This window comes from Xenopus tropicalis, chromosome 6, assembly GCF_000004195.4.
Source record: "Xenopus tropicalis strain Nigerian chromosome 6, UCB_Xtro_10.0, whole genome shotgun sequence".
NCBI lineage: Eukaryota > Metazoa > Chordata > Amphibia > Anura > Pipidae > Xenopus > Xenopus tropicalis.
Window position 1 is genome coordinate 109080695 of NC_030682.2, and position 17432 is coordinate 109098126.

Genomic DNA, 17432 nt, shown 5'->3' on the forward strand with positions numbered 1-17432 from the left:
TGTCCAGCTCTCACATTGCCATCAGGATCTTCTGGTTCTCAGACTACTGAGTAGCTTTGTGGCTGAAATAGATGGTGTATTTTATTTATAGGAATCAATCAGTTTTACCAGCCTTTCCATAACCTCAGCCAAAGAAGCAATGTTGTTAGGTGTCTCAGCATAGATCTGCAAAGAAAAAAAGGCTACTGGGAAACCCGACTGTCTTCTATTGATCCTATTAGAGCAAAATTGTTTTGTTTTTTTTTTCTTCAAGCGTCCAATTGCAAAATGGATGACATTGTGTGTTGGAGAAACCAATGGTAAGTGCAGTGCCAGCACCATGTAATATAAAGGCACTTTCTACAACGCATATTGCTGAGTCTTGGACATTCCAGACGTCTTCTGAGGAAATGTGCAAGGTGGCATCCTTCTTGGTCACAGGAGCTCACATTCATAGACTTGGGTTGAAATCATTCATTTTCATTGTAATCTGAGACGGTGGATGTTATCTGCTGCCCTAATAACAGGATCTACTAATGCCATTTTAGCTTTTGACTACGATCCTGCAATACCAGTCTGTGCCCTCTCCTGCTCCTTTCATTACGCCTGGGCACTCTTACCCTTCTATTTGCTACTTCCACAATGTTTGTGTTCTCTCCAGATTCTTCCCCAGTCTGTTTATTCTCTCCCTCCCTCCCCTAATTATGTTTCCTAGCAACTTGGATCCATTTTGTGTGTGTTTGGCATCTGCCCAGTATTTCCCTGACCGGGCTTGAAAAAGGATACTTGATGCCAATTTAATCATAGATGAAATATATAAGAATGGGAGAGGATAAAAAAAAAAAAAAGTATAGTTAGTGCATAAGGTGGGAGCAAAAGTTTTGAGAAAAGCAGAAAGTGAAGACAATAATCCCTGACTGCGACAGAAACACAGGGGCACAGCAGGCAGTCATTATTTTGCCACCTTTATCCCCAAATGTATTCTTTACAAGATGATTTTTAAGCTGTTCGGTGAATGGGCCACTTTTTCTAGTAACACCATATTGCCAAAGTAACATAGTCTTAATAGTGTCTAATAGGGTGTGGGTGTGCTCCTTGTCACTCTGTTTAACTAGCACTTGGGTATCTAGTCCATCAGGTTGTCCTCTAGTTTTGCTCCTGTTATATCATTATTGGCATATACTTATTGCAGCACTTTAATAATTTAATAAAATAATTTAATTTCTTTTTAGTTTTGCTGCTAGTTCCCAAATTGTGGGTCTGAACCCCTCAGGGCAGCCCAGAGCTGTGACTGGGGGGCATAGCATAAAAGCCCATTAAAGTGAGATTAGAGATAACATTGATTTGTTGTCTTAGAAACCCAAGATTGAATATCTATTAGGGTGAGATTTGGGCAGCAAAAACATTTTCAGCCCTAGATATTCTTGAACTATAAATGGCAGGACCGGCAATCTGTGCCTTATGGCAAATGCTAGAGGATGCCATAGACAGTCACTAGTTAATGGGCTAGTGGAGAGCTGTTTGGGCCTCGGTGCATAAACCTTTTCAATCACTCCATCACGCTCATCACCAACGAAGGCAGCAGTGCCCAGCCATAATGGCGAGATCCCATACCCAATAGTCATATATATGTTGTTGCTGAGCAGAGTGCTGTGCACTTCCCCCAAGAATAATAGAAACCACATGGGAATCCGTATAGTAACGCTGAATGGGGCCACATTCAACATTTGTTTATTGCAAAACCAACACATATTATGAATAAAAATTGCATATTTTCTTGGCCATTGATAAAATCTGGGCTGACCTCTTCCTGCATAGCAGAAATTGTTAAAAAACAAACAAAAACAAAAAAAACAACCTGTTAATAATATTAATATTTTGCATTAATGGCTGCTAGATCAGACGGAATACACCATTTCTTTAATATAATGAGCTACATTTTAGTTTCACTATCCCTTTAAAATTCAAAGTGATTGGTGTAAAATACAACTCTGTGTGTCAATTTCATTAAAAACACTGAGTGTACCCTTCGCCGTCATTCCGCAGCAGTCTTATTAACATGCATTTGTTTTCTGAACACTGAGGAACACGGTGCATTCTTGAATCTTGCCGACATAGGACTCTCCCCACGTAGAAAACTGCATAGAGTTCATTTATTACACTACGAAAGTTTGCGCAGCTTTCTCTCCAGACTACAAAACAGTGCGCTGGTTCCATTACAAAAGTTAATGTTGTAGCAAATTAACTATTAAAATATAGAATCTGCTTCTGGGGAGAAGTTGTTTGGAAAAATACGTGCATTGATTTGGCATTTGCAAAACACAGCTAGTGTCCAAAGGGATTTAGAAAGAAAAAAAAAAAAAAAAAAGGAAAAAAAAAAAAAAAACCTTCAGTACAAAACTCCTCCTCTCCTATCAAAATGTAACCTATGTAAAAAAAAAAGAAAACCCACATCCTTGGATTAGTTGCTAACATCTCATTCTGGAAGTAGGATAGCAAACGTTTCCTGAGTTGATGCAGCGTTGATGTGCTACTTGGTCAGTGTGCAGCAGCAGCCCCCCTGGGGGCCCCCGATGGCTCCCTAACACAGTCTCACTCAGCAGCAGGGGTGTCAGTGGTTAAAAAGACGCTCTTGCTCTGTGCCTCGGGCTCTCTGCAGCGCAGCTTGCACCTTTGCTTTATTCACTTGGGGGCCTGAAGGGACAGAATGCGAGTAGAAAACAATACAACATTATTATAAAGAATAATACAAAGAACTGGTTTTCCAACGTATCCTCAGGAATCCCATAACAGCAGAATTTATGACTCAGGATAGTAATAGCAAACATTTCTGGCAGGGACAAGTTTTATTCTAGATTTGTTCATACATTCATTTGTAGCTTTATTGATACAAGTTTAGCAAAAGTCAGGTGACTTCAAGTACGGGTCTGGAATGGCAGGCGGAACGCCACAATGGCTATGCTAACTGTATTAGAATACCTATAGGAGACTGAAAGCTAAAACCATTGGGGATTTGCCAAACTGTTAAGCACCCCCAGTGATTCTAGTTGGCTAGCTCCTGGGCTGGGGCTCTTTGTCTCGAAAATATGTACTGGCCTTAGGTACTTTCTGCTGCCATATTCTTCTGCCCTTTCCGATATGTCCTGGCCACTCATGGCAAGGAAATATGCAGTACAGACCATTTTCTGAATGGAGAGAGCACAAGGGGATACATGGAAAATCTGAAAAATGGCAGTGTAGTGCTCAACCGGCAGTACCCAGGCCAGTACAGTCCATCTTAAAAAGGTAGTTCCTCTTCACAAAATGTATCGCTTTTAGAAAGCACACTACAAATAATAATAAAAGAAATGCCAGCAACTAAAGAATAAGATTGTAATATTTGCACTGTTCTTTAGCAAAGCACAGGAGGCATTCTCAAGTAGGACATGAAACTGCTAGTGCTGCGGTTGAGAAATGTATTAAAGGCTTACTGAGAAGCCAATAAAAACACATTGATTTTTTAAAACAGGTAGCTCACTTTTGATTGATCTTTTTATATGATGTAGACAATAGCATTTTAGGATAATTGCACATTGTAATTTCTAATACTGTGTTGTGCTACTACAGCTCTCCAGACGCAGACGGTTCGGGGTCCGCATCAACAAGCTGATGCGGTCCCCGATCTGACTAAATTTTTAAACAGGCCAGATATCAGTCAGGCAGGCCCGTTGTTTGTGCCCATTCACGGGCCAATAAGCTGCCGAATCGGTCTAAGGGACCGATATTGGAAGCTAGAATCAGCCTGTGTATGGCCACCTTAAACCCTATTAAAAATATAAATAAATACTAAATAATAAGTTGTTAAAAACAGGCTAACCTATAACATACGTGTGAGTAAACAGATATGTTTTATGAATGTGAACTTCCCCTTTTGCAATAGGCAATCACTAACTAACGCACCCAAACAATGCTTAGAATTGACTAGTGGTGCGTGCCATAGACCTCAGAGCTAATCTGCTCAACTTCCCCAAAATGCAAAAGAGCCATCAGCTCATCAGATTGTATTGCCCCTTGTTACATATTTGCCAAGGACTGCTGGAGTATACACGCTGCAGGAATGATACCAAGCAGCCCTGACCATATCCAGGCTGGCGGGGAACATTCACAAATGTCAAGTAAAGTCTCCATTTAATTAATATTGGTTAATGTTTTTTGTTTTGTTTCCCAGGTGTCAGTGGTGAGGCAAATAATAAATAGAACCCAAATATTTAAATTCCTTGCACTGTGTTGTTAATAATAAAAATAATAGCTAAACTCTCAAAAGAACATCTTGCCACCCACAATATATAAACATATTCAAATGACTTACTCCATCACGCTCATCACCAATGAAGGCAGCAGTGCCCAAAAACTCCCCTTGTTCCAATATGCCTGACAGTGCCTGTTTTGGATCTTTTTCAGAAGAGCCTGCTAGAGCAGTTTGAGGCTGACAAGCACAACAACTGGGTCTGCTGTGGGTTTCCCATTCAAGTGAATAGGAGGCAGCATTAAAGATAATATTTGCACACAGAGGCAAAAAGAAGTTAAAGGTATCATTGCCTGTACAGTGGTTTTGTTTTCATTTAGGAGCCATTAGTGGTTTTGTAGTGGCCAATAAGCAGCAGTTACAAAATACAAGGTATAACATTAAAATGTTTTAGCTTTGAATTAAGATTTTATTTATTTATTTTTTAACAGACCTAGAAAGTAAATCAGATTTACGAACCAAAACACTCTTTTGCCTTAGTCCCTCATGTAATATACTTTGTTTATCCTCTACTCATGGTCATAATCATCATCATCATCATCATCACACTCACCTAAGTAACTAAGTAGAACAGGCAGAAATATTAAGCCATGTGCTGCCCCAAGAAGCACCATAGCCAGATACATTCTGAAGTAGAAGATCTTGAATATCTGAGATTTGGACAAGCCAAGAACACCGATACCAACAAACTTTGTGAGTGTTATACCACTGAACACCTGTTAGACAGAGAAAGTAACAAATATATAAGAGAAATGTAGTTAAAAAAAACATCAACACTCAATATTGTAAGTCATAGCACAGCACACTTTTACCATTGCCTTTGAACACCAGCAGGGGGCATAATTAATTACAATCATTCGGTGCTGCAGTTCTGCAATAGTCAGCACTGTGCCAGCTGACATAGGCAGTATGGTTCTGGGGGCCAATCTGGCAGCATTTAGAAATAATAGCCATTTTGGGGCACAGGAGCCGATTTACACAGGCTCATAGGAGCCTTCACAACCCATTTTCTGTATCCTACCAATATGAAGTAAAGTAGAAGATGTTTTGAACTGGTTTGAGAAATATGCACAGAAAAGCACTGCATTAAATTTGTATGTGTATATTTATTGATATAAAGTGCTACTTAAGTATGCAGTGCTGTACAGCAAAACAAATGAATAGAACAAACAGGGGCCATTAAAACAATAAATACAAAGTACAGTTACATTAAAAATAAAGAGCTTAGTGTTAAAGAGACAAGAAGGAGGTCACTGCCCCATAAAGCTTACAATCTATGCAGCTGTTATGCTTTTGTGGTTTAACTCCCACAGGAAAGAACTAAATTCAACTGCTGTTATTCTAAGTCAAAAAGTGTTTAAACATTTTTAAAAATACTGAAGTGTTGTGAACCCTTCGATCCAAATACAGTAGTTTGTAATCCGCCCGTACATTTCCCAACACACTGCTCACTTGGCCAGGCAATTTAAGAAAGGGAGGTGTCATAGTTATACACAGCGTGGGAACATTCAGCGTCAATTAACTTAATATTAAGATAACTTTTTGGATATATGGATAAAATATTTTGCAGATTTTATTAATGAGAATGAAAAGAAAAATGTGCAATCAAATTCCCTTACATTGCTGAGCAGATATCTAGAGACATTTCTGTGCACTCTAGGTAATGCAATAGAATGTGCATTGGCGTCACATGACTCTTGAAGGACCCACTTAAGGTCAGACATCTATGCACCATTAAGTACTCTTTATTTACAAGCCTTATCAGATTGTGAACTCTCCCTTTGTAACTTAAAATATTTTGTCATTAGCTCACTATGCCAAAAAAAAGTTATGAATTTTACAGTTCTGAATAATGTAAGGTATAGGTGGCATTGTCACTGCCCTCCATCTGCTGTGAACCATGTTGGATGAAGAGTCTGAGAGTTGTGGTTTGCAGCTGCTAGGGGGCTGCAAGTTCCCTATGCCTGCTCCCTTACAGTAACTAGCAGAATATAAACAACATGAACTAACAATACAAGCACATTAACCACATTGTAGTCTTGGTGGCAACCTTAAAAAGTGATATAGGAAATATTAGGGCAGATAGCACAAGTTAAAAACAGAATATATTTAGCAGCATTTTGTCTTAATTGATGGTCAGTTGAGGGAAGGAAGCCACCACACTGACTTACCGAGCTACCCATATGAGCCAGGGCATCCTCAGCACGTTGTACCCGGTTTCCCCTTGTGCTAACTGAAAAGGCTCTGGTCACGTGGCTGCAGAACTCTACTGAAATGCCACAGCTCTATAAAGGTATGAAAGGTGCAAGAATAATATTAGTGAAAGTTGTCTTTATGTGACTCACCATCAAACATATGGGCCTTAGTTCATTCAAGTGAAATATATAGTAATAGAAAGGTAAAGTCACTGTTATCCCACAGTGGAACCAGTCACTTCATCAGCATAGAAATGTAGTCTTGCATTCTTAAATCTGGCTGGCTTAAATTACCTGCTAGCTTCTCCCTATACTTTTCATACTCTACAACCCCACCAGTCCTTTAACTCTGCTAAACTCCTACTTATGCCTATATGCCAACTGACTAAAGAGGATTAAAAATAAATGTTCTAAGAAACATGCACTGTAGGTTACAAGGTAGCTGGGAATAGACAATGCAAGAAACCTGAAGGGGTGATTCTAACCTTGAATGTTTCTTCTAAAAGAGTACAGACCTTTATTGCTGATTGCTAGCAGCTGAGTGTATCAGTTCATTCTTGCTTTCAGTTCTTGGCTGTCTAAGAACTGTAACTGGTGCTAGAAATACCTGTGACTATTACAAAATCTTAACTTAATAATGTTCCCTACCTTACCTTGTTATGGCTAAAAAAAAATATAGTAGAAAGTTATACTGAACGCACACACTCACCATGACTAAATTGACAAGGGACACTGCATTTAAGCTGATGCCCCAGAGCCACATGACTCCAAACATGTTAACAAGGATCATAGAAATCGTGATGCACATAAGGACAGCTGACCAGAGCTCAAAGCCCAGAAGGATCACTGTCACAAAGAATACTGCTGCCAGAGACACGCACAAGTTGAAGATGGTGTCATCCACAATGGTTAAATACTGCTCATAAAATACATAGAAAATACTGCAAACAAAAAAAAAGGGAAATATGAGATTACCACTCAAATCATATAGGAGAAATGTGTGAATATATTGGGCACATTGCCAAAGGCCAATTATGCAAAAAACCATCACAAATGTGGGTTCAATCACATTTACCTGTAAGGGAATACTTTGTATTTCTTCCCTGGGATGTCCATATTATCAGTGATATTCTGTGCGATGGTACGGGCTTTCCTCATGGCGTCAATGAAGTCTGTGGAGTTCTTCAGAATTGTATGATAGGTCATAAAATAAGTTGCACCAACATTAGTGTTACTGTCAAGGAGATCAACTGCAGAGCCATATGCCGCGTGGCCCCTTAAAGAGGAAAAAGGGAGTTTTGATTTTACATAAAGTATAACACATTAAAGGAGAAGGAAAGGCTAAGTCACTTGGGGGTGCCAAAATGTTAGGCACCCCCAAGTGACTTAGATCGCTTACCTTTTACCCCAGGCTGGTGCCCCTGTAGGGAGAGAACAGCACCAGCCCGGGGTAGCAGCGATCGCTTCCTCCTTCCTTTTCGCTTGCGCGCGCATGCGCAGTAGAGTGAAAAGCCGAACTTAAACATTAAAATCGGCTTTTCACTCTACTGCGCATGCACCGGCCGACGGATTTCGCCGGCAGAAGAGAAAGGAAGGAGGAAGCGCTTCCTACAGGTACCCTGGGCTGGTGCTTTTTTCTCCTAACAGGGGCACCAGCCCAGGGTACAAGGTAAGCGATCTAAGTCACTTAGTGACTTAGCCTTTGCTTCACCTTTAAGATAAAAGCAGGGTAAAAACTGCTAATATCTTGAGAATTAAAAAAAAATAACTTTAAAACATGCTTAGTTGAACACTTCACATACAATCTCAGATTCATTTCTTTGGAGGGTTTAAATCTGTCATATAGGAAATGTTGTTATAGTATCGCTTTTCTCTCTTCTTTCCTCTAAGCTCTAATGTAAAGGTGGCCATACACAGTGCGATCCACTCGTTTGACGAGGTCACCAAACAATTGGATCTTCTCCTGATATGCCCACCTATGGTGGACGATATTGAGCCAAATGATCAAATTAAAATGGCTGGTATATGGGATGCATTAACAAGCCCATGCAGTCCCCGGTCTGACTGGAAAATTAAACTTTCCTGATCGAGATCTGGCAAATTTTAGGCCAGATATCGGTCAGGTAGGCTGTTGGGGGGGTCACCATCCATGGACAGATAAGCTGCTGAATGTGACCAAAAACATGTCCCAAATCGGCAGCTGAAATCTGCCAGTGTATGGCCACCTTAATTTATGGCAGTTGGTCCGATACCCTCAATGAAAAGGGGTGTAGTGGGTGCTGGGAACAAAATACTAGGAAGCAAAATACTCTACTTCTCTTCTAGCCACTGTATGATGTCAGTTCCACGTTTATTAGTTTTTTGTTTCACGGCAAGTGAAAGGTAAAGCTGTTAAAACTGAGGGTAATGGTTCCAAGTTATTAAAAAATGGTTTCAGGTTAACCTGGTATGCCCACTCAGGTATCTATCATCTTATTTTCCCTTTATTATGCATCTTCTGTTTGAATACAAGCGTTTTCTGTAAAAGGATCTTTCTGTGATTGGATCTCCATACCTTAAGTCTTCTAAAAAATTATTTTAACTTTTATTAAACCCAATATTATTGTTTTGCCTCCAATAAGGATTAATTATATCCCAGTTGTCCAAGTACAAGGTACTGTTTTATTATTACAGAGAAAGAGGAAATAATTATAATAAAAATTGAATTATTTGATCAAAATGAAGTCTATGGGAGATGGACTTTCTGTAATTCAGATTTCCAGATAACGAATCCCCATTCCTAATAGGAATATGCAACAAATTTGCAACATTTAAAAAACAAAAAACCTTACAGAGTGACCTACTTACCCTTTCCCACATTTGGGGTTTGGATTATCAGAGAGAAACATGGGCAGGAAATGCATAAAATCCTCTCCAACTGGTTTGCGCTTTCCTTCTGGAGTGTAGGACCGGCATGATAAGCAGGATGCGTTAACCACTGCAAAGGTTAATGGTGGCAGACATATTAATTCTTGTGATCCTTGCAGTTCTCCTAGACTTTTCTAAAAATGTTGTTAACTTGGGCTTCTTTAATACTGTACTTACCTATACACTAATAGTAGGCATTAAAATATATTGTAGGCAGAGAACTAGGGTTAGAATATAGGTCTCTGTGTTTTCTGCTGTACACAGATGTTCAGAGCTCTGGTCGCAGCTCTCCATAAATAGGTCTGGCTTAGCCAACTATAACTCATAGATAGAAGGAAACAAACTGGCACAGCCAAAATACTGTATTTACCCAAACCCCACCATACTGAACTAGGAATCTTAATCCAGAGAATTAAATTGGTTTTAAAAAAAAAAAAATTCAGTGATAAACAGACAATGTAAGTGCAAAAACTAGAATACAAACTTTATGTGTAGTAAGTTACCAAAGCTCCACCCCCGCTGTCTAAATACCTGTCCTGCTTTGCTTCTGACAAGCTGCATGATGAGCTAGATGGCAATACCAACCCAGGAAGTCTTTGCTCAGCGTATTTGCTGCCACTGCGCTATAGTATTTTGTTGTGCAGCTCATATTGCCAATCTGACACCCGGGCACTATATTTTGCCAATTTAGTGCTCTGGTCACCTTTAAATCTATTTAGGTTTGCACAGGCATACAGGGGGGTACAGTTTGTAGATAAAGCCAGAAATGTAGTCAAACCATGCATTGTTTTTTCACCTCTAATGTAATATATGAGTTTGAGTATATCTATGGCACAATTCATTGGCACTACCACAAGTGCCAATATTTAATGTGTCTGTAGAGTGCGAGACAGACAAGACTCTCTGCAAGGATTTTTTTTTTTTTTTTTTTTACACTAGGCTTTTTTAGGGTCTTAAAGGGACAATGCACACTGTCACACAATGTAATTTTATTGTGGCTATAGTTAAACCTATTAACCATGAATAATAAACTCCTCCTTATCTAAAAACATGAGAGCCAGGCAGCAGTTGACTAAAGTAAGGGTAAAGCAAAACAATGCATTTTATAATGAAAGAAGAGAATAGGTGTTCTATACTAAAAATAAAAAAGCAAGTGTACAAGTGTATGCAAATGTGTATAGCCCCTGTAAAAAGGCAGAAAGCATTGGGAATAATCCAGGTAAGCACACAGTGATAACATCTTTGGTGGCATTAATACGGCAAAATATCTAAGTGCTAATTTTAATTAATATATGGATAACTTTATAACAAAAGTTTAACAAAACATGTACAGATATGGGATCCATTATCCAAAAAGCTATGAAGGACATAAAAAATGATTTCCTTTTTCCTCTCTAATGATAAAACAGTACCTTGTAATTGAGTCTAACCAAGATATAATGAATCCTTATGGGAGGCAGGACAATCCTATTGAGTTTATGTAATGTTTTAAATTACTTTAGTAGACAAATTATGGTGAGCCAAATTATGAAAAGATCCCTTATTTGGAAAACCCCAGGTTCAGAGCATTCTGGATAGCAAGTCCCATACCTGTACATAAATAAATAATGCATTCATTTCTATTGTTCAACACAAAGGGCTGAATGGTATGCTTTATTACACATAACTGTTAACGTTTGTAATTATTGTATAAACTCTTAGCAACAACTTTCAGAACCTGGACCTTTCCTGTTGCAAACTCATGGAGTAATCTGTTACTTTGGGTATAGGGGCGAGTGCAACCTCAAGTTAAATGCTTTACATTTTCTATGCAGTTTTGCACTAAAAAATAAACCAACGAGCAGCCCTACCGTCAGCAGGTGGAAATAGACTATAATTCAAGAATACATTAGGCCAAAGTGAGGCCTACAGAGGTCCCCTCAACTAAAGGGAACCAAATCTGGAAAGGATTGGAGGTAAAGGGGTGTTTTGGCACAATAAACACTTTCCATCTCCTAGCAGTGGAAGATTAGCAGCAGCTGGAATTCTGCTAGTTGCCAAGCCATGGCCCCTGAATATTATCAAAAGTACCTTCCTTACCCCCAGAATACAAATGGATACACAAATATTGAAATTATGACAGTGGTTAAATAAAAATGAACATTGGTGCAGGTTACCTGAAGCATTACAGAATTGATCTGTGTTATTATATATTCGACAGCAAGTAGACTGGGGCTTCACCCAATCAAAGTAATCGTCAATCCAAGAGGAAGGTGCGTATCCGATCCTTGTACTGAAGTAAAACAAGAAAGGGGTCACATGAGTAAATTAATATCTTAATTCCCTGCCATTTGTATTTGTCTGATAATAAAATCACCCAAGTAGCGCAAATCTATCTACCCACCCACTGGCTACTCATGCATTCCCAGTGCCTGACATTGTACCTACATCCATACTTGGAAAATGTCAGCAAAGTTTATGTTCTACTCACTAGTTGCTTATCCCAGCAGCGGTGTAGATCTCTTGCACCAATGAATTGTTATTGCATCCAGCTCCACCACACACCTTGTCCTGTCCTTCCTTTGTGGTATAATTATGTCCTTCCTCAACTACAAAATACACTGGGGGGCCAGTATGGAGGTATGTGCTGAGTGAGCCAAAATAATCTAGCATGTAGGAATCCTAAGGGTTAAACAAAGATTGGCACAATTTGTTTATAAAAAAGCTAGCACAATTTGCCAAGAGAGCAGCAGTAAAAACCTATACACACCTTTTCCAAAAATAAGCTCAATAAATAGAACTTGTGTTGTAAAATATATTTTTCCTATTTTGTAATTTAAAAAAAGCACCAACTGACAATTGGTTTGTTTTCCAATAGTTACACGCCACATCCCCTGTAAAATTGGGAAATGGCTCCCCCCATTTATTCCCAAGGTAATCACCTGCACTATCCTGGTACTTGCTGCTCAGGCAATTATTGCCCAAAAATGCATTAATTCGTATTTTCAAGCTGACTTTGCGGCTTACATCAGGAATAAATGGAATAAGAGTTTTGTCACATTCCTGCCAACAAAACGTCTGTGTGCCATTATCTCAGCGTGACTGGTAATTTGTTTTACCAGCTTCTTCTCTCCATGGCAGGAAGTTAGAATGTGACAATAGTTACATTTTCTTGTTTAGAAAATAACAAAAAACATGCAAGCAATGTATACCCAGCACAAGCCCTAATACCTGAGCTCATGTTGGAAAAAAGGTGTGTAATGTCTCTTTAACCAAACAAACTTGAAAAATAATATTAAAATCAATTCAATATTTAAATCAGTAATTCAGAGTAAAAAAAAAAAAAAAAACTAGCTAAATAGATAGGCTGAGCAAAAAAAAAAAAAAAAAAAAGTTTTCAATATAGTCAATCAGTGAAAAATGTAATCTATAAAGGCTGGAGTGAGCAGATGTCTAATATAATAACCAAAACACTACTTTCTCCATTGCAGCTCCCTAACCTGTTACCAGTCAGCAACCAATCAGTGACTTGAGGGGGGAGGAGGCATATGGGACATAACTGTTTGCTTCTGAATCTGACCTGTGCCTAGGGTCATAAGCAAACTAAGTGAACAGTTATATCCCATATGGCTCCCCATCAAGTCGCTGACTAAGAGGTGAAAAGGAGGAAGTAGTGTTTTGGTTTTATGTGAGACATCCACTCACTCCAGCCTTTAGAGATGACATTTTTGGCTAACTAACTATATTAAAAAACAGTTTTGATTTTGCACAGCATATCTATTTACACAGGTTTATTTTTACACTGAACTGTTTCTTTAAGATCAATTATGTCCCCATAGTTCATGGAATCCACCAGCCAGGATGGTTTTATAAAATATATATCCCACATGGAGATATATGTGACTGGCCCAAAGACAAGTGCAGCAGCAAACATATAGCTCCAGAGCTTATAGGGGACTTATAACAAGGGGACTGGAGCTTGATGGCTGTGCTCATCCTATTTTAATCAGGATTTGTGAAAAAGTAGTATTCAGAATAAATACAACAAATGAAGACTACAGTATAAACCAGAGGTTTTTAAATAAACCTTGTCTTTAGGAATGACATAGAAATTATTTTTTTTTGCAAAAGTACTTGGGTAAACTGACCTACTTTATTCCTCACTTCAATTCAATGTAAATACGACTATGTATTTAGAATTGAGAAATACAAATATCCTAAGCAAAGCTACTGTACTTAAAAATCCTAGTCCCTAAAAATAAATACTTCATTGTACAAATGCAATGTGAAGTGCAATTCATTGTTTCTTATTAACCAGTCACAATGTTTCTGCCTGGAGCAAGAAAATTGATGTAGAAAAAAATTCTAATGTGTGGCCATTTTTTTCTACCATTAGACACAGAAAAAACTTACATCAGGCATGGAGAGAGACTGATCAAGACCTATTTCTACTTTGTTGACAACCGCAATGCTAAAGGACAGGATTCCAACAAAAACGGATACCTGGAACACAAGGAAATGGCTAGTTAACATTTCAGATACAAGGAATTTAAATATTGTCATTACCTTCCAGCATCCTAGCTGAATGGTTAAAAAGGAGGCAGGGAGTGCTTTTGTACACTAGTGTGCATTTATAAATCATACATAAATATATACTCATTTAGCAGATTACAAATAGATGACCATACACAAAATATGCACTTGTCTAGCCAGGTCACATGAGCAGATCTTGTGCAATTTTGCTACCTAAATGGTGGGCCAAATTAGACTAATCGTGCAGCCAGTAATTATGGTAGCTAGTGCAATTATGGTAGCTATGGTCAATGACCTTAGTCCACGTCAATGACAAATGGTCCAATGAGTATATCACCAAATCCTAATGAGACATTGATTAAAAAAGCTATTATTTTGCACCCACCTGCCATGGTCATGTGCATTGACAGATAAAACAAATATTTCAAAATGCAGAAAGGCTGGAACATAAATATCAAATATATCAAATATAGGGAAAAAATAAAGCGCAACTTAAGGTGGCCATACAAGGGCAGATTTAAGTTTTAAGTCCTTCAGACCGATTTGGTAGCTTATCTGCCTGTGTATGGGCAGTGTATTTGGCCAGATGTCAATTGGGCAGGTTTGATTTTCCTACTGGAGTCGGAGTCAACCAACATCTGAACCAAGAGGTAACAGAGCATGATACAGAGAATTACAGAGAAGTGAGGGTGATTTGTAAGTGCACATCAGCAAAATAACTCACCACAATAGGTCTTATCCAATCCTTCATCAGTACAGGGGCATAAAGCTTTTTGAAGAACAAAAACAGCCAGCTCTTCGGTTTGTCAGTGCCACGGTTTCTCTTGCATCCAGGCACACAGCAAAGGATATCTAAGCGGTTTTTCTACGTAAGAAAAAATGCCCTCAAGTCAGAGAAACAGGCAAGTGACAAAAGGCAATACATAACATACATGACCAATGGGACCTTTTAAATAGGATTTGACATCTACAATTTTTAACACAACAAAAATATTAAAATTTGATTAAAAGATATGAACTTTTAATAGCAGCATTTATTTATTCCCCCAGATGTAAAAATGCTTTATTTGAATGACAGGATTCCTTAAAGCAAAGATGGAAAGGGGTGTTTTACAGGTACTGCACTACATTCTCTGCGATACAAATGACTACAAACACAGCAAGCATTACACTTCCACTGGATTTCATATTTTAACTTCTAAAATCAGAACACTGCAGCAGTGTTAACAAGGATTTCAGAAAAGGCAAAGAATTTCTTTAAAACAAGTTGTGTATGTGGACCTTTCAGTCAGCACATTAAATAAAATGTAAAGTAAAGAAGGCAAACGGCAGATCAAGAGAACTTAGTTTGAATCACTTTTCACCTTTGATGCTATTTAAAAAACAGATTAGTGTAAAGTCCAGACAGGAGTGTGTGTGCATACCATGATTAATGGTGTAACAGTCAACAGGAGAAAAAAAAATTGTCCTGAGTTCCTGTCTAAAAAAAGAGCCATGGAGCATATTAAAGGTTTGCATCACCTAAGAATTTTCCCCTACCCACCTTAACCAGAAAATTCTATGGAATTCTTTATCAGATTACGAATGAAGATCTACAATTTTAGTAAGATCAGAGCCGGCAACCAGTCCCATGTTATGAGGTTATCCAAGTCATGGATCATTTTAAGTCTGATTTCCTATTTGAAAAAATGACTCTTTATCACCCTCATGACCCCCATGATATGATGTTGGTTGACGTCTCTCTGAGATGCAGTTCATGTAGCCAACTTTTGAACAGTGCACCTCAGGGAAATAGATGTTCCCTATTTCGGATAATCCTTTAAATTCCACTAATCTCCCTGTGTGCTACTGCTCAAAATAAAACATTTTGGATATTACCAGCAATTGCCTTCTTTGAAAAATATGTATTGCATGTTTATTTAACTTCCTTAAAAATACAAAATTCACCTCTTGTCGCCTGATGTCCAGACTAAGAAGGCTGATGAAGCAGGTGATCTGAAGGAGGAAGTCTAGAAACACGGCCATCCCAGCAAAGAGTGAAAATGTCCGCACGGCTGGCATAGAGGACAATGCTCCTGAGAGGAAAGAATTTAAAGAACGGAGAGCGAGTTTATTAAGTACACTTTAAAGCTGGTTAGTCAGTTGCTTTTCTTTCAATATGAGCTTTAGGTTAAAAATGCACTGCACTATACAGGGTAACTTTGCAATTGATTTGGAAAGGGTCTCTCAACTGGAACTTTCTGATTAGTAATCCCTGTGATCTTTAGATAAGATTTTTTTTTTTAGCACAGCAGAGAGTGCATTTAGCTTTGCACTCCTAGAATCAAAAAATGTTAGTCATTTCTCTGCATACCTAAGGGGCACATTTACTAACCCACGAACGGGCTGAATGCGTCCGATTGCATTTTTTCGTAATGATCGGTAATTTTGCGTCATTACGTCATTTACGCAAAGTCGCGATTTTTTTGTAGCGTTAAAACTTGCGCGAAACGTCGCGCCTTTTAAGTTTTAACGCTACGAAAAAGGCGCGACTTTGCGCGCAAGTGTTAACGCTACGAAAAACTCGCGACTTTGCGCAACTTTCACAAAGATGCCGAAAAACTCGCGTTTTTACGCAAAAATCGTAAAGACGCCGAAAAAAATCGCAAAAAATACGAAAAAGTCGCAAAATGTTCGTTTCCAATCAGAATTTTTCCAATTCGGATTCGAAATCGTGTCTTAGTAAATCATCCCCTAAGTCTCTCATTTAAAGGAGAAGGAAAGGCTAGTAAAGTGTTAATCTCAAGCTGCAAGCATACCTCCAGTTGTCTCAATAGTGCCCTTAAGTCTCCCCATATTTCTCCTGTTCAGAAGATTAGAAGCCAAACAGGAAGAAAAAACGCTGAGCTGTGTAAAGAAAGTTCCCATAATGCCTCGCTCCTGCACAGACTCCGGGACCAAGTGAACATGCTTAGTTAGTTGGACTATGAGTCAGCTTCCTGCTGATTGGCTCAGATCCACATTCCTAAGGGGGGGGAGTGAGCTCTTAGCATTCTTAAGGGAGGGGGGAGCAGGAGAGAGCAGGAAGCTGAAAGCTGTGTGTCTGTGGCAGAGGAAAACAGACACAACTAATCTTTTTACAGAGAAGTCAGTGCAGTGTTTCTGTGAGTGCTTATGGCTGTATTTACATAGACCTTTCTGATAAAGCTTACTTAGTTTTTACCTTTCCTTCTCCTTTAAGCCTGCTGCCCAGAACTTTACTACAGCACTTTGCAATGAGAGCAGGGATCACTGTAGCCGATATAGCCAAGGGACACCAATAAGGTTACCTGTGCTTCCCTTAACCACAGAAATTTTCAAACCTACACTCACAACTCACCAACCGAATTGAAATATCCTCACAACACAACAGAAGGGGATATTGGGAGATACTGCAGGTAATGCTCTTTCTAAGCTGTGTGCTCACAAGTTAAAGGCAAATTTGGCATGCACCTATATAATTTAGCACTTGTTCAGGCGTCGGTGAATGGTTTTTTTGAGGGCACTGCATGCTGCCCATGTCTCATTCTGGGCAG

General features: G+C 38.8%; 1 protein-coding gene across 1 annotated transcript in view; it reads right to left on the reverse strand.

Annotated features, from left to right (window-relative positions):
- Nucleotides 1–1669: 1669 nt before the first annotated feature.
- npc1 (NPC intracellular cholesterol transporter 1) overlaps nt 1670–17432 on the reverse strand; it is a 44245-nt gene continuing 28482 nt past the window's right edge. The window contains exons 15-25 of the mRNA XM_004915212.4: nt 15826–15953; nt 14603–14743; nt 13759–13848; nt 11837–12027; nt 11523–11638; nt 9307–9436; nt 7535–7735; nt 7169–7400; nt 6436–6549; nt 4818–4980; nt 1670–2673 (exon numbers count right to left, since the gene is read on the reverse strand). Coding sequence (XP_004915269.2) covers nt 2591–2673; nt 4818–4980; nt 6436–6549; nt 7169–7400; nt 7535–7735; nt 9307–9436; nt 11523–11638; nt 11837–12027; nt 13759–13848; nt 14603–14743; nt 15826–15953 — 1589 coding nt within the window. The 3' untranslated portion in view covers nt 1670–2590. The remainder of the gene's footprint in view (nt 2674–4817; nt 4981–6435; nt 6550–7168; nt 7401–7534; nt 7736–9306; nt 9437–11522; nt 11639–11836; nt 12028–13758; nt 13849–14602; nt 14744–15825; nt 15954–17432) is intronic.